The 25,297-nt window shown below is 49.0% G+C and overlaps 1 protein-coding gene across 7 annotated transcripts in view; it reads left to right on the top strand.

Annotated features, from left to right (window-relative positions):
- Positions 1-25,297, top strand: part of FNDC3A (fibronectin type III domain containing 3A) — a 1,489,010-nt gene that overhangs the window by 847,605 nt on the left and 616,108 nt on the right. For all 7 annotated transcript variants that reach the window (XM_086934979.1, XM_086934981.1, XM_086934980.1 and 4 more), the window contains one exon: positions 7,053-7,177. In XM_086934979.1, coding sequence (XP_086791105.1) covers positions 7,053-7,177 — 125 coding nt within the window. The remainder of the gene's footprint in view (positions 1-7,052; positions 7,178-25,297) is intronic.

The raw sequence follows: 25,297 nt of genomic DNA, 5'->3' as shown, positions 1-25,297 counted from the left end.
TGCCTCAGTGGTGATTTGTTCAATGAGTGTCTGCAGGCCTCGGTGGGATTGGTTGGGAGTCTGCAGTAGTGATCTGTATTTGAGACTTGTCTTATAACCTCTGTTCTGTAAGTGTCTATATTTTGTAGCACAATCCCACTGCCTTTGTCAGCAGGCTTGATGACAAGGCTAGTGTTGTTCCTAAGTGAGGAGATGGCTGATTTTTCTTCCAAAGAAATATTGTAAGGGATAAACAGGTGTGACTTAGCCATATCAGTGGTTTCCTTCAGGATAACCTTTTCAAAGGTGATGATTTCTTTTGGAATCATATTTGATGTAGGGGAAAAGGTGGAGGGGGGTCTGAAGGGTGTAATGACAGTTTTGGGTTCAGAGGGGTTTAATTCAAAAAATGCCCGGAGTCTGATCTTACGGAAGAAACTTAGTAGTTCTGACTGGAGGTCCAGAAAATTAGGGTATGTGGTAGGGACAAAGGATAAGCCTTTGCTTAAGATAGGGATTTCCTGGCTGGAGAGGGTATGGTTGGACAAATTAAACAAGGGAATGGTCATGTCTGGATTATCAATTTCAGTTACCACTGGTAGAATTTCTGGCTGGTTTGTCTCTCTCCTGGGGGATTGTGCCACCTCTGTTATTGTTTCACTCGACCTCTTTTGGGCGGTTCTGAGTTGCCTCTCGCTAAAAAATGAGCGTTCTGGTTTCATGCAAGGGCACTGGGGCCTGCGCCAGAATCTGAATTATCTGATGATTCAGCTGAGGAGTCAGTAAAGCCTACCACAGTGTTCCTTCTATTGAACCTACCCCAGGGTCTTGGATTTTGTGGGTTGTGGTTGAAATTACGATTAGTATAAAAGTCTTTATTAAGATAGGGATAGGTACGTTCTGGTGTGAATGACTTAATGTCCTTCTTGACTTTGTTAGATTTCTTATTTTGTTCGATGCGGTGGAATTCAAGAACCGTTTTTTCAACCTTCTCTAGAAGTTTTTTGGAGTCTGGGACAGTACTATTTTCATTTATCTGTTTCGCCAAATCTTTAATTAGATCGGCCAGTTTTTTAAGCTCTTCGGCAGCTGTTTCTATACCTAGGACCAGCCAATGTCTCGAGCATGTGGTCCCTATATGGCTGAAGTTGGTGATATATTTGTGATTATGGATGTATACCCCTGAGATATTCCTAACCTGTAATCCTAACGGAATGGTATTTGATTTTAAGTATTCAGTAAGCATTAGAGTCATCAATTCCAGGCGGACATACTTTTTCTTTTGTTTCTCTAAATCCTCAGAAACTTTCGAACTGCCAGTTGTGGCATATTCTTCTTGGTCAGTAAATAGGGAAGGGCCTTCACAAATTTTCTTGATATACTCATCCGAGTACAGGGGAGCTAGGTCAGACATAACAATGTGCAAAATAAGAAAGGGAAACAAATATAAAGAGCGTGCACGTGAGTACTGTGCAGCATGGTTACTTGCTGAGGTTCAAGTCTCCTCCGCAAGTGTTCCCTCAATTCAAGCGCCTTCCTCAGATTCAAATTCAGCTGTTGAAGGATGAAGTTTCTATCCTTCTTATGAAAAAGCCCATAGAGGAGGTCCCTCCCATGCGAAGAAATCAGGGAGTATACTCCCGCTACTTCCTAGTCCAGAAACGAGGTGTAGACAAAGAGTACAGACCTATCCTCGACCTACGTCTGCTGAACAGGTTTATCAGAAAAGAAAAATTTCATATGCTAGCCCTGCACCAGATCTTTCCACACCTTCACCAGGGAGACTGGATGTGTGCCATCGACCTGCAAGACACTTACTTTCATATACCTGTCTCAGTAAAGCATCGGAAATTTTTCAGGTTTCAGATAGACCGTCACCACTACCAGTATCGAGTGCTACAGTTCGGCCTCAAATCCGCCCCACGAACATTCTCCAAGTGCATGGCGGTGGTGGCTGTCTTCCTCCGCAGGCGGAAAATCTTCGTCTATCCCTACCTAGACGACTGGCTTCTGAAAATGTAAATGTAAATGTAGATTCATTTATATAGCGCTGTATCACCGGCCGGTTTCTAACCCATTACTGGGCATCCCCAAGGTGAAAGCCAGGCATCCCGCTGCGAGGGGCCGTCGTGGAGATTAAGCAAGCTATTGCCCAGAGTTGCAGAGTGGAACTCCATGATTGGAATAGGCGCCGAGGCGAGAATTGTCAGGTCCGGGGAAATTTGAGCCCAAGACCCGCCGAGGTGGGGAAGTGAACCCTGGTCCAGGCCAGACCTCTGCATCAGGGTCTGCCGCTCCAACCACTTGAGCCACACTTCTCCACACACCTGTTCTGCTTCAGAGCCATCTCGCTTACTGTCTCAACCTGATGCATTCCTTGGGGTTGCAGGTCAACTACAAAAAGTCAGTACTCAATCCCACCCAAGGAATACACTATCTGGGCGCCTCTCTGGACTCGGCAGAGGCAAGCGTGTGTCCTTCGGAGGAGAGGTTGTCATCCATGCTTCTGAAGTGCCGCACCCTGCTAGACACCCAAAGCCCCACAGCCAGGCAAGTGTTGTCACTACTTGGATCGATGGCCTCGTGCATCTACATTGTGCCCAATACACACCTTCACATGAGGCCTCTGCAGCAGGCACTCGAGGACCAATGGTGTCAGAGGTCAGGCCACTAGGAAGATCTAGTTTCCCTCCACCAAGTTGCCAGAGACTCCAGCAGTTGGTGGATGAAACGTTCTCATCTTCTGCAGGGAGTCCCATTTCATCACTCGCCTCCATCGCAGACAGTGGTATCAGATGCCTCAATGCACGGCTGGGGTGCTCATATGGACCAGCTTCAGGTACAAGGTCTCTGGTCCGAAGTAGAAAGAAGCTACCACATCAACTTCTTGGAGCTCCGGGCTGTCTATCTGGCGCTCAGATCCCTCTACCCGTTTCTGCGCACTAACCACATTCAAGTTCAGATGGACAACACAACAACAGGGTTCTATCTGAACAAGCAGGGAGGCACAAGGTCACGAGTTCTGCCTCTGGGAGCTCAATCCATTTGGCGCTGCATCGTGGCAGTTCACCTGCCAGGAATCCTAAATGTTCAGGCGGACGGCCTAAGCAGAGACTTCGTAGAAGCGCACGACTGGGTGCTCAACAAAGAGGTCGCGCAGGAGGTGTTTCGACAATGGGGGGTACCAGACATGGATCTGTTCGCAGACGCGGCAAACGCAAAATGCCCCGTCTTCGTCTCCAGATTCCCCCAGCAGGTATCACAGGGAATGCACTTTTGATCAGCTGGTCTCAGACATTGCTGTACGCTTTTCCTCCCCTGCCTCTGATCCCGGTGGTGATACAGAAATTCTACAGGACCAGCACCAGGATGATCCTGATAGCGCCAGAGTGGCCACGCCAGTGGTGGTACCCGGATCTCCTCCAGCTGTCGGAAGTCCCTCACCGGAGACTACCCTGCCGCCCAGACTTGCTGACCAAGGACGAGGGGAGGGTGTTTCACCCCAACCTTCCTTTCCTTCGATTGACGGCATGGCTCCTGAGGTCATCCAATATGGCCACCTAGACCTTTCAGCTGACTGCATGAACATTCTTAAAGAGGCCCTCCTCTAGAAAGTTTTATGCTTTCAAGTGAAAGAGATTTTACATTTGGTGTATGGACAAGTTCAAGGCAAGTGGGCTGCTGAATTCATATTTGTGCATAGATCGCCGCCTAGTGTTGGGTCCGGATGATTGCTCATTGTTGTCCTAGAAGAGTCTTCGAAGTATCATAAGATAGGTGGCTCCTCCCCTGGACTACAGTGCGCATGGGCATCCTCTCCATCCTCAGATTGTTTTTTTCCGCCATTGGGTTCGGATGTACTTTCCTTTACTTGAAGTTCGGAATCGAAAAAAACTTTTACAATTCTCTTGATCCAAGGTCAGGAGCAGGTGATTCTCCCCTACTTATTGCATTTGGCAAGGTCAGGCCTGAAGTACCCCTTCATCAGGGTTCACTTAGCGGCAATAACAGCCTATAGGACGTCTCCTTCTCAGACCTCATTCTTCCTCATGCCTGTGGTCAAAGATTTCGCAGAGGGTCTTAAGAAAGTGTTTATACCAGTGAGGTCCCCCTCTCCTCCCTGGGAGTTTAACACCGTACTTACCAAACTGATGAGTGCTCCCTTCGAGCCTATCCATAAGGCCTCTTTGCAGCACTTGACCTGGAAAGCTGCTTTTTTGGTAGCCATCACCTCCTCCCGTAGGGTGAGCGAGATCCAGGCCCTGTGTTGCAAGGAACCTTACACAGTGTTTCATGCCAATAGGGTGGTGCTGAGAACACATCCAGACTTCCTACCCAAGGTGGTCTTGGATTTCCATATTAATCAGACCATCACTCTGCCTACTTTATTTCCTCAACCAACCACTCCCCCGGAGAGGTCTTTACACACTCTCGATCTCCGGAGGGTTTTAAAATTTTACCTGGCTAACACTCTTCCACTTAGGAAGTCTGACCGGCTCTTTGTTAATTATGGGTCAACTAATACCGGTCTGTCAGCTTCAAAAAGATCTATTTCATGATGGATCGTCTCCTGTATAGCTCTGTCTTACCAATTAGCTAACAAAGCTTTACAGGGTAAACCTCATGCACACTCTACCAGAGGGAAAGCTTCTACTACAGCTCCTCTTCGCAACATTCCAATATCTGAGATTTGTAAGGCGGCTACATGGTGTTCAATACATACCTTTACCCGCCATTATTGCCTAGATTCAGATGCACAGGCCAATGCCCAAGTTGGACAGGCCACTTTGAGGAATTTGTTTGCATAACTGCATTATAAATGTGATGTTAATTCATGTTTTTTGCTGTATACTTGATTGCTCGTCCGCGAGACTTTGGGTATGGGCTTGCTACTCTATTCATAGATTATGACTATTGATGAGTATCCCCTGGATGAGAAGGATTAGTTACTTACCTGTAATCCCAGTTCACATCCAGGGGTATACTCATCAAAGTCATAAGCGACCCACCCACCTCCCAGGACGAGCATTACTGCAAAGTTATGGTATGTTACTTATGGATTTACTCAGGTATTTATGCACCTCCAAAAAGAACTGACCAAACTGCCACCTGTGGTGCATCATGGGAGCAGGGGGTCACCTACAGGTCTTAAAGGCACGGTACCCCTACTCTAATGCCTTAAAGGCAGGGTGTCAGTTTTCTTTGTTTTCTTTATACTCTGCTGCAGCCTACTGGCAAATGCCTGCAATTGCAGGTTTTTCTATGGCAGTAAAGCATTGTTGTATGACAAATGTATACTGCTCTCTTTTTTTCTTAGGGGTTGGGAGAGTATAGCTGCTACTATGCAAACCTATGTAATTTCAGCATCTTTGCCATTTTGGAAATATTTTAGGCTGCATGTATATGTTTTCACATATGCATATATGTATATGTATTTATATGCATTTTCTCTATGCTCCGGGATCCCGCGGGGATTATTCATAGATTATGACTTTGATGAGTATACCCCTGGATGAGAACTAGGATTATAGGTAAGTCACTAATCCATAGTTACACTGGGTCACTAACCGTGGAGGATGATGTCCCATGTTTGTCACAAGTTACGTCTGATGATTGCATTTTCACTACATGCAACACATTTTCCCATATGTACCTGTAAAACATGTACACAATGGACATTTACAAATGTAGAAATGCCTTTGCATAATTGTGAAGTGGAATTTGCTGATGTTTTCCTTAGTATTCTTAATAACCTGATACTAGAAGCATCCCAGACACACACCTGGAAAGCTTTGCGATTTCCCCCAAAAGTGTAGATGTACTGCAAATGCAGGAGAAAAGCTGCAAGTGTATTTTGGGTCGAAGCATATTGTGGGTGAATCAGGCCCTGGACCCTCATAACAGTTGCAGCAAAGCTGCTTCTACGTTTTGAAAAGTGTTAAAATATCCCTTCATCCCGAGGCCTTATTTTGGACACTTACAACATTTTGATGACCCCAACGTCAGCCATAAAGAGCTAAAAGGACATTCATCTGTAATTGTACCTAACCCCACCTGATTGAAGCAAGTTTTGGAAAAGGATTGGCATAGCCCCTGTTCGTACACAAATTAAAAAAGTGGGATGTACATTGATGTACTGCTAGTATTTTGTGCACTCAGAATTGAGATCTATTACTCCACCTCCTTCAGGCAGTTCCTAGTTGGAACATGACATTTTTCGTTCTTTGTCCCCTATATGATGGTATTGTCCGAAATATGAAAACATATAAACAAAGGTTGTAGCATCCAAAAAGAAGCTCAGAGTTAACGTGTCTCAGATCCAAGAGTTATAGTACTGGGTCTTTCAGCCACGAAGGGAAACGGAAGATGCATGAATGGCTCTGCTTCTAGTTCATGATACGTGGGAAAGTGGTGTCTAGTGCACACAATTGATAAGATGAAAAAAGAAAGCCTTTGGATTATTATTGCACTGTAACAGCTCTCAGGCCTAAGGACATTTATAACCATTCTTGGTAATATTTTCCCCAGAATATAGACCTCACTTACCAAGTGAGAGCATTAACACTATTTTAACACATTTTAAAGATGGAAGCAACAACACAAATATATTATGGTTGCATTGTTGTGTTCCTACAAATGTTTGCTGTTTACGTCTAAAACTATTAGCGTTGATTGTATGTTTTACCTTTGAATCACCTTTAATAGAAGTGGAGAAGTTCAGGAGGGAGAGTTAGTGGGACTTGGGGCTAGTGGCGGTGTGCTTAAATAACTGAGGAAAATTGTATTAATTGCTAAAAATGTACGAATGTAATCTTATCTTTTTGACTAATTTTCATATCAAATAATGATGCAAAAAATCTTACTAATTTCACTATGTAAACCATGACTGGTACTTAGTCAATAATAGGAAGAAATGATGATTGGTTCATATTTTTAAATTTTTTGCTGCATATTTAATTCTTGTATTATAACCCAAGTTGAATATTAAAAATGTTTTCCATCTAAAAGGTGTAGCTCATTTTTTATTGGTTTGCAATCATTTTTCTTACATATGCTTTCATGGCTGGCCACAGGGAAAAGGAAGCAGAGATTTTTGTCAGTGCTACTATGGGCAACAGAAGCAATATAGAATTACAAAGCTCTCTCCTGCAATGGGATTCACCTTCAGGCTAGCAGCTAAGAATGATCTCGGGATGAGGTAAGTTTTTCAATAGTATAAATAGTCAGAACACACTATTTTTGCTATCCACTGAATTGCTACATATTGACAATTGTAATGTATTCTCTTTAATCATCAAAATTAATTCCCACTCATCAATTAACGTGTTAAAATCAAAGGCATGCATCCCGATTTGTCTTAATATGAATATGACTTAGCAGATCCACTAGGTCTGGTTTGCATTTTGAGATAAGCATTGTGTTCGATGCATGTGGGCTGCTAAATTCATATCTGTGCATAGATCGCCGCCTAGTGTTGGGTCCGGATGATTGCACCTTGTTGTCCTGGAAGAGTCTTGAAAGTATCACGAGATAGGTGACTCCTCCCCTGCACTACAGTGTGCATGGGCATCTTCTCCATCCTCAGATTGTTTTTTTCACCATTGGGTTCGGATGTTATTCCTATACTCCAACTTCGGAATTGAAACAAAACTTTTCTAAAGGCCAAAAGGCCTTCGACTTCGACGGTATTGTTCTCGCTCGGTAATTATTGACTCGATCGAACTTTCCATCTCGGACCGGTGGTCGACGCGGGCCATTGGGCCTTTTTGACGCCACGTGGGCCTGCTGTTGGTGGAAAGGAGCCCGTTCAAAAGGTGCCCACAATGCCACTCCAAGTTCCGCATACTGACAAACACTCAGTATGCAGCAAGAACCTATCACCAGACCATAAGGAAGAAACCTGCCCAGCCTGTGCTCAATTCCGTTCGAAGAAAACCATACGGATTTGACGGGCCACTAGGCAAGAGATGCAGCGACAGGCACCGGAACCAGACAACATCTTCGATGATGACCAAGAACTTCCAGAAGCTGTAGATTCGGACCTAGAGATCGTCACCGTCGAGGACTACTCGGACTCCGACGACGAGATCCCACCGGGGCAAATCGTGAGTACACTACCACCGACACCGATTACCCCGTTACCGAAGGCTCCGGTCGAGGCATCGCCAAAAGGCCTTAGCCAAGATCCGAAGAAACATTCGCCAGCCCCGCCGTCCGGCTCGGCTCCGAAACCAAAGACTAAGCCTTCAGAGACCCCGGGGCCAAGTAACGTGATCCCAAAGAAGGGTCTAGAACCCAAGAAGGTCGTCGAACCGAAAAAGGCCAAACAGCCTAAAGGCGTCGACCCAAAGAAAACCGTCGACCCAAAGGGCGCCGAACCAAAGAAGGCCGTCGAGCCAAAGGGCGCCGAACCTAAAAAGGCAGTTGAGCCAAAGAAGGCCACCGAGCCGGAGGGCACCGGCCTGAAGAAGGCCGTCGACCCAAAAAAGCCAGCTGTGCCGAAGGTCGCCGAACCGTAGAAGGTCGCCGATGTAAAGGGTGCCGTATCGAAGCCTGTGATCCAGCTGGAGAAAGCTATCGAACCAAAGACAAGCGCTCCAAAAACACCAGTCGATCCGAAAAAAGCCATCGACTCGGCAAAGGAAGACAGTCAACCGAAAAAACCTGTCGAGCACAAGAAGTGCGTCGAACCAGAAAACCCGGTCGATCCGAAATCACTCGTCGACCCGAAGAAAGGGTCCGAGCCGAAGAAGAGCAAAGTCGTCGAAACAGAAGAGGTTATCGACCCAGAGGCAATAGTCGATCCAAAACAGACTAAGCCAAAGAAGTCAAAGACACAACCAAGGACAGTGGAAGAAGAACTCTTCCATCCAGATTCATCAGACGACCAGGCAAAAATATATATTAATCCTGAGACTGGTAAAGTCACAATCCTACACAGGAAGAAGAGACCACTGGACACGGACTCTCATTCCTCTAAAGAAGAAGGACTTTGGGACTTCTCCCTCTAGACGCTTCATTCCTTTCTATCCCACTATGCCTACTACTCTCCTTCTCACTATGGGGACAATGAGGGCGACACAGGGGAAGATCCTCAGCATGATTATGATTATCCAGAGGATCCTAACCCCCAAAATGAACCATGGGGAGAGCCAACTGACCCATACGACACCCATCCCATCCCTGACGTCTCCTCATACCCAACAAAGCCGTCACCTACTGATGACACCATTGTCTTCAACCAACTAATAGACAGGGCAGCGCAGTACCACAACGTAGACATGCACAATGACCCTATAGACGAAGACTTCTTATTTGACACTTACCCTACTTCGGAGAAAAACATCAGAACACTTCCTATGCTAAAGGGGGTGTTAAAACATGCGCCTGATATATTTAAAGATACAGCCAGGGCACGTGTAATCAGTCCCAGGATTGAAAAGAAATACAGAGAAGCCCCTACAGACCCTACCTATATCAGAGGTCGGGTACTATTAGACTCACTGGTAGTGGCTAATGCACGCAAAAGGGCCAACTCACAGACAACAGGGGAGGCTCCTCCTCCTGATAAAGAGTCCAAAATACAAGAGGCCTCAGGTAAAAGGGTAGCATCACAGGCCTCCAATTTATGGAGAATTGCAAATACACAAGCTCTGCTAGCTCGTTAATACAGGGCACACTATGACCAGCTTGAAAGCTTAATGCAACACCTGCCTGAGCCTTTTAAAGCCCAAGCTAATGACCTCATACAGGAGGGAAAATTTATTACAAACGCCTCCATCAAATGTGCGCTTGACGCAGCCGACACCGCAGCCAGGTCAATTAACACTAGCGTTTTACTACGACGACATGCATGGCTGCGTATTTCGGGCTTTAAGAACGAGGTGCAGTCTACCATTCTTAACCAGCCAGTCAATCAAGACTTCCTTTTAGGCCCTGCAGTTGACACCATTTTAGACAAAATGAAGAAAGACACAGAAACTGCAAATTCAATGGGTGCATTGCAGTTTCAGCAACACAGAGGTTCCTTTCGACGCTCCTCATACAGAGCAGCTACACGAGGCAATACTTCACAGACCTCATCTACATACAAAGGCAACACCCAAGGTTCCTTTAACAAGAACTCCAACAGAGGAGGTTATAGGGGCAACAATAACAAGGGAAGAGGACGTGGAGACAATAACACCAGAGCCTCCACTGCCACAAAACAGTGACTTCATCACGCTGGTGGGTGAGATAAATTATCCAGTATGGTTATTGCCTAGAACTCACTTCTACCCCACCAAACATACCACCCAGACACCGTCCTATGTCCAAAGAACACATCACCCTGCTACAACAAGAGGTGAAATGCATGCTGGAAAAGGGGGCCATAGAGCCAGTCCCTTCCCAACACCAAGGGACAGGAGTATACTCCCTATACTTCCTTATTCCCAAGAAGGACGGCTCCCTCAGACCAATACTGGACCTCAGACCCCTAAATCAATACATACTGTCGGAGCACTTCCATATGATCACACTACAGCAAGTGCTCCCGTTGCTACAGCAAGGATACTTCCTAGCAACATTGGACCTCAAGGACGCGTATTTTCACATACCCATCCATCCACCTCACAGAAAATATCTCAGGTTCACAATAGAAGGTCAACACTACCAATTCAAGGTTCTCCCCTTCGGGGTGACCACAGCTCCAAGAGTGTTTACAAAATGCTTAGCGACAGTAGCTGCACATCTCAGGAGGCAACACATCCATGTGTTCCCGTACCTAGACGATTGGCTGATACAAGCAAAATCGTACCAACAGTGTGCAAGAGACATGTCTCAAACACTTCAGCTGCTACACAGTCTAGGGTTTTCGATAAACTACCCAAAATCGCATCTACAACCGTCCCACACACAACAATATCGGGGAGCTACTATAGATACCTCAGTGGCAAAGGCATACCCAAACTCAGCGAGGATAGGCAGCATGCAGATGCTCATTCGCAAATTTCTGCCACAACACTCTCTTCCAGCTCGAGTCTTCATGCAGCTCATAGGCATGATGGCCTCCTGCATATTCATTGTCCTCCATGCCAGACTTCAAATGCGCCCATTGCAAGAATGCCTAGCACGGCAGTGGAACCAAGCTCAAGGACAACTAAAAGACCTAGTGTTGGTAGACAGTCGCGCTCACAACTCTCTGCAGTGGTGAAACCCACAAAACCTTTCCAAGGGGCGACTGTTCCAAGAGCCGGTTCCACAACTAGCACTAACAGCGGACGCATTACTGACAGGCTGGGGAGCCCACCTCCTTCACTACACAGTACAAGGGCTCTGGACAATCAAACAAAAGAAACTGCATATCAACCAACTAGAGTTGCTAGCAATATTCCTAGCCCTGAAAGCGTTCCAAAAATACTTGTACAGCAAGACTGTGTTGATCCGGACGGGCAACATGACAGCAATGTACTATATCCAGAAACAGGGAGGAACACACTCTCCACATCTGTCCCACTTGGCACAGAGCATATGGAAGTGGGCAATTCCAAAGATATCTTTCTCCTTGTAGAACACCTCCCAGGGAAAGACAATCAAATAGCAGATCTGCTCAGCAGGCACAGCCAACAACTACACGAATGGGAGATTCACCCCCAAGTTCTCCAACAAATCTTCAGGCAGTGGGGGCACCCAGAGATAGACCTGTTTGCCACAAACGAAAACTCAAAATGCCAGTACTTTGCCGCCAGGTTCCCACGTCCGATGTCACAAGGCAATGCGATATGGATGAACTGGTCAGGCAGATCTGCGTACGCTTTTCTCCCAGCACCACTGATTCCGCTGGTGGCACGCAAACTGCGGCAGCAATCACTCACACTAATCCTAGTTGCTCCCACATGGGCGAGACAGCCATGTTACACAAAGGCTGAACCTTGTACCCCATCTTCTAACTCAGAACCATGGAGAAATCAGACACCCAGATCCCAATCAGATGAACCTAGCGATCTGGCTCCTGAAGTCTTAGAATTTGGATACCTTAACTTGCCTCCAGACTGCATGAACATCATTAAAGAGGCAAGACGACCAACTACGAGAGCGTGCTATGCAGCTAAATCGAAGAGATTTGTCATTTACTGCAATAACCAAATCAACCCTTTAGATGCTTCCATACAGAACATTATATGTTACCTGCTGCATCTTCAAAGATGCAACCTAGCATACTCTTCCATAAGACTACACCTCACTGCTGTAGCAGCATACCTTTAAAACAGGCAACACCTTTCACTGTTTAGAGTACCAGCAATAAAGGCTTTTATGGAGGGTCTTAAAAGGGTGATCCCTCCAAGACACCCACCTTCCCCAATCTGGAATCTAAATATAGTACTTACCAGACTTATGGGACCTCCTTTCGAACCTCTACACTCATGCGAACTGCAATTCTTAACGTGGAAGGTGGCATTCTTGATTGCCATTACCTCACTCAGGCGAGTTACAAGCACTAACAATTCGAGAACCCTTCATGCAAGTACATGCTAACAGGGTGGTTCTCAGAACAAACCCTAAGTTTATGCCAAAGGTCATATCTAATTTCCATAATAATCATTTGATAGAACTGCCAGTGTTCTTCCAAAATCCACAGTAAGTAGCTAAAAGAGCCCTACACACACTGGATGTAAAGAGAGCTCTGCTTTATTATGTGGACAGAACGAAATCATTTAGGAAAACAAAGCAATTATTTGTTGCTTTTTCACCACAACGTAAAGGAAATCCAATATCAAAGTCAGGAATAGCCAGATGGATAGTTAAATGCATTCATCTGAAAGAAACAGGTTAGTATTAGATTCCTTACCTTAGAATATCCCCAGGCGTCCGACTGGATCCGGAAATTTTTGCGTAGCAATACCCCTGCGCGTCGTTAGGCGTCGTCTCTGGCTCCGCGTCCGTCGTCGGCGTCGTCTGCGCCGGAATGACGTTGTCAGAGTACTTAGACGCCGGCCATGCGCGCTGACGTCAGTTCTTTTTTTTTCCGAGCCAGCTAGGGCAGATCCGGAGAAGCTCTACCCCTTAGTCACTTTTTGACTAAAACTTTTTGATCATTTTTGATCCTCTTCAAGTCGTTCTCGACTCTTCAGGTGCCGGTAGGGATGCCCGGGTTCAAACCCTGCTCGAAGTGTAGTCGACTGATGTCGAATACTGACCCCCATCACCAGTGTCTGCAATGCCTAGGCCTCAACCACGACGGCCGATCCTGTTCCGACTGTCGAGCCCTGATGTCGAAGGCTAGGCGGGAGCGGTCCTGCAAGCGGCTCGAGCTCCGGCAGTCAGCCCCGCGCCATTCGAGGTCCCGGTCCAACGGGAGGTCAAGGGACCGGTCGCGGGGTCGGAGTCCTCGCAGCTCCGGAAGTCGGCATCAGTCTTCTGGTTCCTCCTCAGGTAAGAGGCATGAAAGGTCGGAGCGGCGTCATCGCTCCTCTGACCGCCCCCGACGCTCGCCTGACGTGGCCGGGGATTTGGGTGGCATCACCCACGCGGCTCAGCCGAAGTCGCTAGCGCCGCATCCTGCCCCATACCTTCGGGTCCCTGAGCAAGATGCGACGCGGGAGGACATCAAGCAGTACCTCATGGCCATGAGGTCGCTCTCTTCTCCACCAGGCCCCACGGCGCCTTCAGGCCCAGTGGGCCCGGCTCAGGGGCCTAGCGGGTCGGGTGCTTCGGCACCGACGCCGTCGGCGGCTTCGGCCCCGGCGCCGCCGGCGACTTCGGTCCCGGCGCCGCAGGCCCCGACCGGATCCGGATCCTTATGACCTCACCGGCGCCGTCCCCGAGGGTGTCACCGCCGGCGCCAACTTCCGTCGATGCCGGCCCCAGTCCTACTGTTGCTCTCGTTCAGCCGTCGACACAGCCCCGCTGGGAGCCGTATGAGACAGCTCTAGGTACATTCCAGTTCCACGAACGGGCCCCGATTGTTGATCCTGGCTACCAGGAATTGGGTGACTAAGAGGACTGGGAGGGGTCTGAGGACCCTCTGACACGGGAGTGTCAGGACCAAGCGGACTGGACAGTGGAGCTTGGGGAGGCCAGCGGCCTGGACCTCTCTCCAGACACTGGTTTTGTCTCCCCTCCTACCGTGGCTACGGAGGAGGGGGCAGCCTATAGCGTTGTGCTGATGCGGGCGGCTAAGGCCTTAAACCTTACGCTCCCCTCGGGGGCCGTGAGGACTAATCTCCTCACCGAGGTCCTCAAACCGCAGTCAAGCTCGGTCGAGCCTCTGCTGCCGTTCAAAGAGGCCTTATGTGACATTCTGTTGGGCACCTGGTCCAAGCCCGCCTCAGGACAGCTTGTGGACAGGAACGTGGCCAGACGCTACCGCTCGGCTCCGGGTGACCCAAGCTTCCTGTCGACCCACCCCACCCCGAGAGCCTGGTTATCCAGGCCTCTAACTCCCAGACCGCGTTCCCGTCGGCTCCTCCCGACAGGGAATACCAGAGGTTTGAACAGTTTGGCAAGAAGGTGTTCTCGTCCCTTAGTCTGGGACTGCGGTCAGTCAACACCGCATGCCTCTTGGGCCGCTACACCCACACCCAGTGGGACACGGTTGCGGACGTTCTGCCACAATGCCCTGAGGAAGTCAGGGCTAAACTCACCCAAGCCCTAGTGGAGGGTCGAGATGCGGCACGGTACTCTCTCCGGTGCGGACTGGATACCACCGATACACTGGGCAGAGCAATGGCTACGACAGTGGTGGTTCGACGCCACACCTGGTTACGGTGCGCCAATTTTTCGACCGATGTCCAGGCTACTCTTCTGGACATGCCGTTTGATGGCCGTCGCCTGTTTGGCGACCAGGCAGACCACGCGCTTGAGCGCTTTAAGGACTCCAGGACTACGGCCAAGTCCTTGGGCCTCTCGGCCCGCGCCAGCAGTCGGGTGCCTTTCGCTCCTTTTGTGGCCAAGGAAGGGGCGCCCCCACACGTGCCGCCAGCCACACGCCGCCTCAACAGAATCTTCAGCGCGGTGGCAGCTGTGGAAACCGCTGGGGTGGCGGTCGGGGACAACGGCGAGGCCAGTCTGCACCCGCTCCCGCAGCATCCGCCTCAAAACCTTCCTAGTCCGAGTTTTCAGGCCCATGTGACGCCAGTGGGGGGCAGGGTCCGCCATCACCTCTTCCACTGGCGCACCGTCACATCAGACAGGTGGGTGCTGCAAATCGTCCGAAGGGGCTACTCCCTCCCCTTCGAGGCGACCCCTCCAGCCATGCCACCGCAGTACCACCGCGGGGGACTTCTGCAGGAGGAAGTTACGGCCCTCTTGGCCAAGGGGGCCATCGAGCACGTTCCTGGGCCAGAAGTAGGGTGTGGTTGCTACTCCCACTACTTTCTGGTACCCAAGAAGGGCAAAGGGGGCCTACGCCCTATCTTGGACCTACGGAACGTCAACGGCTTCCTCCGGAAGGAGAAGTTCAAGATGTTGACTTTGGCTCAGGTCTTGGCTGCCCTAGACCCGCAAGACTGGATGGTGGCGTTGGACTTGCAGGACGCTTACTTTCACATCCCCGTCCTGCCGGTCCACCGGCGTTACCTGCGGTTCACGGTAGGCCTCGAGCACTTTCAGTTTACCGTGCTCCCCTTTGGCCTTACCAGCGCCCCACGGGTGTTCACGAAAGTGATGGCGGTGGTCGCAGCTCATCTGCGCAGGTTAGGGGTTTCAGTCTTCCCCTACCTCGACGACTGGTTGTTGTGTGAACCACCTCCAGATTACGGCGGATCTCCTGCACCTGCTGGGGTTTTCAATCAACGTGTCGAAATCACACCTGTGTCCCTCCTAAAAGCTCCTCTTCATTGGAGCTGTTCTGGACTCGGCGCAGTTTCGGGTTTATCCTCCCGAGCAGTGGGTCCGGGATATTCAGGCTCTGATTCCGATCTTTCAGCCTTTATCTCGGGTTTCGGTCAGGTTGACGCTGCGGCTCCTGGGGCTGATGGCTTCCTGCATCCTTCTGGTGCATTACGCCCGGATGCGGGCTCTGCAGTGGGACCTGAAGTTTCAGTGGGCCCAGCATCAGGGCAACCTGTCCGACCATGTCCTGATCTCGGAGGGCACTGCAAGACAGCTGCAGTGGTGGCTCACGGACCGCGATTGGGTCAGCGGCAGATCACTCTCCCTTCCCCAACCGGAGCACGTGGTTGTGACGGACGCGTCCCTCCAGGGCTGGGGAGGCCACATGGGAGAGGCGGAGATCAGAGGCCTCTGGTCTCCGGCGGAGTCCCAGCTCCATATCAACCTTCTGGAGCTGCGGGCGATTCGTCTGGCACTGAAGGCATTCCTCCCCTCTGTCCGAGGGAGTGCAGTGCAGGTGTTCACGGACAACACCACCGCCATGTGGTACTGCAACAAACAGGTCGGTGTTGGGTCCTGGACCCTCTGTCAAGAGGCTCTGCGCCTCTGGCAGTGGCTGGAACATCAGGGCGTGACCCTGGTGGTTCACCACCTGACAGGTTCTCTGAACGCCAGGGCGGACGAACTCAGCCGACGGTGCTCGATGGATCACGAATGGCGTCTGAACTCGGACGTGGTGCAAGGCATCTTTCTGCAGTGGGGAGAGCCTTGGTTAGATCTATTCGCCACTGAAGAGAACGCGCAATGTCATCAGTTCTGTGCGTTGGAATTTCCAAGGCGGCACACGCTCGGCGACGCATTTCGTCGCGAGTGGAGTTGCGGTCTGTTATACGCCTTTCCGCCTATACCACTTCTGCCCAGAGAGCTGAAGAAAATCAGGCGCGACCGGTCCCAAGTCATCCTTGTGGCTCCGGACTGGGCTCGAAGGTACTGGTATCTCGAGCTACTCAATATGTCAGTCGGTCCCCGATCCGTCTGCCTCTTCAGGATGACCTTCTGTCGCAGCAGCAGGGGACGGTCCTCCTCCCGAACCTGTCCAGTCTCCACCTCCTTGCTTGGAGATTGAGCGGCGGCAGTTGAGGCCATTTGACTTGCCTCCTGAAGTCTGTAATGTTATTCTGGCAGCCAGGCGTCCCTCCACAAAGTCGGTATACGCCTGCCGGTGGAACAAATTTGTGGCATTGTGCACAGCAAAGGCTGTGGATCCCCTTACTTGCCCCTCTTTCTGAAGTTCTTCTCTTTCTTCTTTCTCTTGCCCAGCAGGGCTCTGCTCTGGGCACTATCAAGGGCTACCTTTCTGCCCTTTCGGCCTTCCTAAGGCTGCCTGATCAACCTTCTTTGTTCAAGTCCCCTATAGTAACTCGTTTTCTGAAGGGCATCACACACATGTTTCCACCTGTTCCCTTTGTGATGCATCAGTGGGACTTGAACCTGGTTCTTACTTTCCTGTTGTGCGCTCCCTTTGAGCCACTTCATTCTTGTCCTCTCCGTCTTCTCACCTTGAAGACAGCTTTCCTGGTTGCCATCACCTCTGCCAGGAGAGTGAGTGAGGTCCAGGCTCTATCTTGCAAACCCCCTTTCCTGTCTGTGCATCCGGACAAAGTGGTGTTGCGTACAAAACCATCTTTCCTGCCCAAGGTAGTCTCTGCTTTCCACATCGGGCAGTCCATCACCTTGCCCTCCTTCTTCCCGCCTCCGCATCCCTCAAAGGATGAAGAGCGGCTCCATCATCTGGACCCAAAACATGCGCTTTCATTCTATGTGGATCGCACACGCCAGTTCCGGGTGGATGTCCAACTCTTGGTTGGTTATGTGGGTGCGAAGAAGGGACGGGCGGTGCATTAACGGACCATCTCTCGGTGGGTCGTCTTATGCATCAAGGCGTGCTACTCCTTGGCTAGAAAGGAGCCTCCAGTTGGGCTGAGGGCCCATTCCACTCGGGCCACGGCGGCTACTACTGCCCTGGGTCGGGGAGTCCCCCTGCAGGACATTTGCCAGGCGGCTACGTGGGCCTCGCTGCACACCTTTGCGAGGCACTACTGCCTGGACAGTCAAGTCCGGAGGGATGGCTTCTTTGGCCGTTCCGTCCTCCAGGACTTTCTGGTGTGAGTATTGGTTCGCAGAACCACCACCGGGGTTGGTATTGCTCGGGTATCTATTCTAAGGTAAGGAATCTAATACTAATCTGTTTCTTTCAGATGAACAAGTTACTTACCTTCGGTAACGATATATCTGTAAGAAACAGTAGTTAGTATTAGATTCCTTACCGCCCCACCCATCCTCCCCGTTCTGCGAACTGATACCTAGGGTTAAGGTCATCCCCTTTCAGGGCCCTAGTTTCTTGGCACCAGTGTTGGTTCTAGCATGGCTCTGCGTATCTGGCGCGGAAAAGCTGTGTCTAAGAACTGACGTCAGCGCGCATGGGCGGCGTCTAAGTACTCCGACGACGTCATTCCGGCGCAGACGACGCCGACGACGGACACGGAGCCAGAGACGACGCCTAATGACGCGCAGGGGTATTGCTACGCAAAAATTTCCGGATCCAGTCTGACGCCTGGGGATATTCTAAGGTAAAGAATCTAATACTAACTACTGTTTCATACAGATATATCGTTACCGAAGGTAAGTAACTTGTTCAAATATGTTATCAAAAGGCCAAATGCACTTTAACTGTCCCTCCAATAGCACATTCTACGCGAAAAGTGGGGGCGTCCATGGCTTTCCTAGGAAATATTCCTCTTGAAGACATATGTAGAGCAGCCACATGGACTACTATACACACTTTCACAAAACACTACTGTGTAGACGTGCAAGCAAAGCAGCAAGCTGCTGTAGGCCAGGCTGTCCTCAAAACTCTTTTTCAAACTGCTGCAGCTGGCACAGGTAACCACCGCTAGAGGAGATACTGCTATACAGTCAATGCACAGATAGGAATTCAGCAGGCCACATGCCTCGAACGGAATATGCTACTTACCAGTATGCATCTGTTCTTGGCATGTAGGGCTGCTGACAATCATATCGCCCGCCCTCCCCGCCCGATGCCTGTCGCAGCTGCAGCATTATCTTTTGCATGGCCATCTCTTACTTTACTATCTCCATCTCTGCCACAATGGCGAAAAACAATCTGAGGATGGAGAAGACGCCCATGCGCACTGTAGTCCAGGGGAAGAGTCACCTATCTCGTGATACTTCGAAGACTCTTCCAGGACAACAAGGTGCAATCATCCGGTCCCAACACTAGGCGGCGACCTATGCACGGATATGAATGTCAGCAGCCCTACATGCCAAGAACAGATGCATACTGGTAAGTAGCATATTCCTTACATTTCAGAATACTCCTAATATTTTATTACTATGTATTGACTGGTGTGGCGGGACCTTGTGGGGCCAGCCTGGTGAGGGGTGCAAACCGTGGGCTGTGCTGGGCAAGGACATTGTTGTGCTCTTGGGCCTTCAGGTAGCCTGAAAATGAGTAAATGCACTCAGCACTCCCAGGGTGTGACCACCCCGTCTAGACTTTAGGGACCCTGGTCATTGATTCCATCACCTACTTCTTCCAGATTGCCACCCCCTACTTCTTCCGGATTGCCTCGGATCCCTGGGCCTCTCATCTGGGCGGCTACTGCACAACCAAAGGCCTAGGCCTCTCATCTGGGCTGCTACTGCACAACCAAAGCTCTAGAGGGAGGTGGGGATGCTCGTGCATCCCTGCCTGGGTCTTACATGACAATTGAGCCGGGTAGGATGGGCCCTGGTTTCCCTGGCTGCCACTGCAGGACCTAAAGCCTGAAGAGAGGTGGGGCTGCACGTGCCTCCCCGGCTGTGACTAATTTGCCGACTGAGACGGCGGTAGGGTAGGCCTTGGCCTACCTCACTGTTTATCCAGTATTGGGGTATCTTTCATAGATTCACATGCTTGAATCATTCCCTGTCGCCGAGGCGGGAATCCCACGGTAAAAAATACAAAAGCAGTGCCTTACTAAAACAGTAGTAGGCCAAAAGAAAAGCCAAAAGGCCTAAAACTTAGTATCCTATCTACCTCATTATATGAAAGAACTAAAAATATTTCCAAAGAATCATCTACCAGCACCCTCTAGAACCTTCCCAGGAGAGGCAGTTCTCCTCAGATTTTCACCGCACATCGTGCCTACTCAGTTTCCTCACCTTTGTTCTTCAAAATGTCTGACAAGATGGCTCTTTTTAGACCTTGCAGGACCTGTGTGAAGAAGAGGGTCCATGTGGATGATCAGCACGAGGACTGCATCTACTGTCTACATCCTAAACATGTTGTTAAGGATTGTAGAATCTGCCGGACCTTCCCTGCTAAAACTGTTAGGGACAGGGAGGCAAGGTTGCTTTTGTGGTTGAAATCCTCCTTGGCTGAGCAGGATGACAAGGCCATGACATCTAGCAAGAGGGCTAGATCTCATGACAGCTCTTCCAGTGAGGGGAGAAAGCATCACAAGGCTTCTCATGAAGTTTCTGACCAGTCACAGAGGTCTTCCAAACTATCCTCTGGGTCATCGCTGTGTCCGTCATCTGAGGTTTCTAGAAGGCCTTCAGCCCCCAGAGCCGTGAGTAAAATCCAGGTTAAAACCCTTCCTCTGGTTTCCTCTCATATGGTCTCTGTGACTTCTGCTGCTCCTCTATCTACCGCTACAGTCTCCACTACGCCCATCTCTTCGCCTATTGTGTCTTCTAAGATCTCCATTTCAAAGAAATCTAGTGGGGCGAAGGATTCATTGGCGAAGAGTTCATTAACTAAGTCTCTGTCGACGACAGCGTCGACGTCGAGCTTGTCGACGACAGTTCCATCAACGACGAAGGTAAAGTCCTCCTTTTCGACGTTGAGCCCATCGACGACGACAGCGTCAACGAAGAGCCCGTCGACGAAAACACCGTCGACGAAGATCATTCCTTCGACGACGAAGAGCCCGTCGACGAAGAGTCTGTCAATGGCGATTCTACCAGTTTCACAGACTACACCTATTTCCTTCACTCACTTCCAATTAAAAACTTACCAGAGACATGATTACAGCAACATATCTCCTCTGCTACCATCTCATATTCTAGAGACTTATGTGGAGGATGAGGACTTTGATGACGAAGATGATGAGGGACCGTTCAGCATAGCTCGCCACCCCTCTGAACTTCAAATAAAGTGTCAAGATGATGAGGAGGAAAACTATTACCAGGAACACTTTTACCAGGAACTTCTTTACTAGGAACACCTCTCTGCCCCTTATCAAAAACCTCCCAGGAGGGTTTCGGATCACATAGAGACAAGTCATCTTCCTCCCACTTTAATACAAGATCTGCAAGCCATGTTAGAAGATTACCGCCAAAGGTTTCCTTCAGTACCGCCTGCTCCTGTTTTACCACCCTTATCTACGGAAACACCAGTCTCGCTGCCGCAGGTGGAGGACCCTAGCTCTCCAACACAACCTTCTGAAACAGTACCTCAAGCACACCATGATACTTCTTTCTCGGACGAGGATGATGTCTAAGAGCCTGAATTACCCGACAATACTGGCAATGTGGATTCTTGGGACGACTATATCATTCCCATGCCTTCTCCGCCTATTCCTCAGCCATCAGATTCTCCCCCTGAGGACATCGGTGGTTTTCACAACCTGATGCAGCGTGCTGCAAACCAGATTTCAGTTACCAGTCACGATAGAGCACACGGGTTGCTTCTTGCGTGATTTTAAAGAAGAATACCGGAAAATAACAAGAGTGATTCCCATCCTTGATTATATTTGGAATGAAGGGATTAAAATTAGGAAAACGCCTGCCTCGGTACTTGCGGTTCTCCCACGCATTAAGAAAATGTACCGTGCTCCTCCGGATACTCCATCTTGTCTGATAGGTCATCCACCACCAGATTCAGTTATATCACAGGCTGCACAACAGAGATCCAAAAATCCAGCTAAGCTAATTTCAACACCACCGGATAAAGAAGGAAGGAGATTGGACTTGATAGGGAAAAAGTTTTCCACCAATGCAGCAGCCTCCATTAAGGCATCAAAAATTTGCTGGCCATTTTCGGTCGATATGACCGCCAAATGTGGTCAGATTTAACAGAATTTATGGACCTCATTCCAGAGTACCGTAGACAAGAGGCAGGAAAAATTATTTTCGAAGGGGAGCGAGCCCCATCCGAAATTATAGACTGCGCTCTAGATATTGCTAACACAAGAAATGCCAATACTATGCCAGCAGGTACCCTCAACAGGGATCAAGGGGGAATGCCCTGTCCATGCGCTGGTCAGGGATTTGTGCATACTCTTTTCCCCAATACCATTGATTCTGAAAGTTCTTCAAAAGATGAAGATGAAGAGGGAGGGCTGCCATCTCATCCTAATTGCTCCCCGCTTGCCACGGCAATATTGGTTTCAGGAACTGCTTCTGCTCTCCCAGGAGGACCCCTTACGTCTAGTTCCGACACTCACGTTGTCGACAAGGGAGAGGGATCAAATACTTCATCCAGATCCACAGTCTCTGCGCTTGTATGCATGGCTCCTGATTTTCTAGAATTCAAAGATCTGAACATTTCTCAGGCCTGTCGTGAAATTCTAGCCAGATTTCGTGCCCAGAGTACAGTTAAAACCTGTCATTTAACATGGAAGCGATTCTGTCATTGGTGTGAGGTGAATGATGTCCACCCTCTCCAAGCTCCAGTGGAGGATATTCTTCCTTATTTATTATCTCTTGCCAAAGCTGAACTTGTGTTCTCCTCTATCAAGGTTCACCTTGTTGCGATTTTCAGGTTCTGGAAGAGTTCTAACAAACCTTTACTTTATTCCTCTTCTCTTATCAAACAATTTATGAAAGCTCTCTTTCAAGTTTTCCCTCCAATACGTGCACCACCTCGACAGTGGGTATTGAACACAGTGTTGACTCAATTAATGAGAAGGCCGTTTGAACCCATAGACAAGGCTGAGCTCAAATTTCTAACATGGAAAGCGCCACTTTTATTAGCTCTTACATCAGCTCGAAGGGTTAGTGAAATTCAAGCTTTCACTATATCAGAACCCTTTTTGCATTTCTCTAAGGATTAGGTAAATCCACGGGACAAATCCCAAAATGTATCCCTAAAGTACCATCTTCATTCCATTTAAATCAGCCTGTAAAGCTAAAAACTTTCTTCCGGATCAGCTACGCCAGCAGAAAGAGCTTTACACTCACTTAACGTAAAGCGTTGTCTTAAATTCTATTTACAGAAAACTAAGGACATCAGGCAATCCAATCAATTACTAATCGCCTATGGTCAAGCCACACTTGGGACTGCTGTGACTAAGGCAACTATAGCCAGGTGGCTTGCTTCCACAATTCATTTCTGCCATGACAAAGCCAACCTTTGCAGAGAAAGGTTAAAGCGCATTCCACCAGAACTGTAGCAGCTTCTACTGCGCTATTTGCTGGAGTCACATTAGAAAATATCTGTCGTGCTGCGACATGGAAAAATGTCCACACGTTCACACAGCACTACTGTCTGCAATCTGCGTCGCAGGACTATGCAGCTGTGGAACAAGCCATTCTTCAACATCTTTTTCAATAAGGTTAGAATTACGTATTTATTTTTTCTACATTGTATATGTATGTTTATTAAGTTTATAGATTTCAATTTATGCTTAATCGTGTATTTCAAACTTGCCTTTCCATAGGTATGATTTATTTATATGCATTCTTTGATCTTGTTAAAATGCTCTAACCTTCCCGGATGTGTTTTGGGAGTTCATATAAAAACCCTGTCTTCCACCATCCGCAAACGACAATATGTGAGCTAACTGCTTGCTATTCTGATTCAGGCATGTGAATCTATGAAAGATACCCTAATACTGGATGAGAAAATAAGTTGCTTACCTGTAACTACAGTTATCCAGTATTGGTATCTTTCATAGATTCACATGCACCCACCCTCCTCCCCGGCGAGACAGTTCTTTACTTGGGATCTCTACTTCCCACTTGTGCTAAGAAAATCTGAGGAGAACTGCCTCTGCTGGGAAGGTTCTAGAGGGTGCTGGTAGATGATTGGTTGGAACTATTTTTTAGTTCTTTTCATATAATGAGGTAGATAGGCTACTAAGTTTTAGGCCTTTTGGCTTTTCTTTTAGCCTACTACTGTTTTACTAAGGCACTGCTTTTGTATTTTGACTCCTACCTCAGCGACGGGGAATGATTCACGCATGTGAATCTATGAAAGATACCAATACTGGATAACTGTAGTTACAGGTAAGTAACTTGTTTTCTACTCCACCACCTACCTCCGCAGGAGCTTTATTCACCTCCTACACCTACGTAGCCACAGACATGTGGCGGACTACATGGGGTTTGACACCCCTAATAATGGGAAGGCACAGGATTGGCCCTGAGATGGCGTTCAGGATCTTTTCCAGCTTGGTTGCCATCATTTCTGTCCTAGGCTGCAGCTGTGTCAGGCTAGTTAGTTGATTCCACCCCCTACTTATTCTGGATTGCCTCAGATCCCTGGGCCCTTCATTTGGGCTGCTACTGCATAGCCAGAGGCCTAGAGGGAGGTGGGGATCCTCGTGCATCCCTGCCTCGGACTTACCTGACGATTGAGCCAGTGTAGGACGATACTCGGTCCCTCTGACAGCCAATGCATGGCCTAAAGCATGAAGAGAGGTGGGACTGCATGTACCTTCCCCGGCTGGGACTAATCTGCAGACTGAGGCGGCGGTAGGGCAGGCCTTGGCCTACCACACTGTTACTCCACCACCTTCCTCCCCTGGAGCTTTATTAATCTCCTACACCTACATAGCCACAGACACATGGAGGACTACACAGGGTTTGAGACCCCTACAAATGGGCAGGCACAGAACTGCCTCAGCCTTGACCCTGACAGAGATGACTGAAGCGCTGCCAAGACATCCTGCGACCCTTTAACCTGACGCAGCTGCAGCCCACATCGGAAATTAAAACAACCAAGCTGGAAAAGACCCTCAACGCCATCTCAGAGATCTGGCCGAGGCAGCCATACAGGACCTCCAACCTCAAACAAAGGACCTCAGCAAACAAATTGTGGAACTCGCCAACAAAGTATGCTTGCTAGATAACAAGATGGACGACGTGGAGGAGAAATCCTGCCATGAAACCCTGAGCAACATAGGCTTTCCGCAAGGAGGGCACAAACCCCACAAATTTCTTTGAAACTTGGTTCTCTACCCATGTTGCACCTACAGGACTCTTGCCAAATTTCACTTTTGAATGCTCCCACGTGTACCGCTTAGGCCCTCCCATCTGGTAATGCCCCAGACCTGTGGTGGCTAAAATAGTAAATTTTACAGACAAGGGCGCAACTCTGGAAGCTGGCAGGAGCGCAGGATGCATGACCATTGAAAACGCACATATACACTTCTTCCCAGACTACATCCTTGCAGTCCAGCAGAAGCTGGCCACCTTCATGTCCATGAAATGGAAA

This window comes from Lissotriton vulgaris, chromosome 8, assembly GCF_964263255.1.
Source record: "Lissotriton vulgaris chromosome 8, aLisVul1.2, whole genome shotgun sequence".
Taxonomy (NCBI): Eukaryota; Metazoa; Chordata; class Amphibia; order Caudata; family Salamandridae; genus Lissotriton; species Lissotriton vulgaris.
The sequence above is the reverse complement of the archived record's forward strand: the minus strand, read 5'-3'. Positions and strand labels throughout refer to the sequence as shown.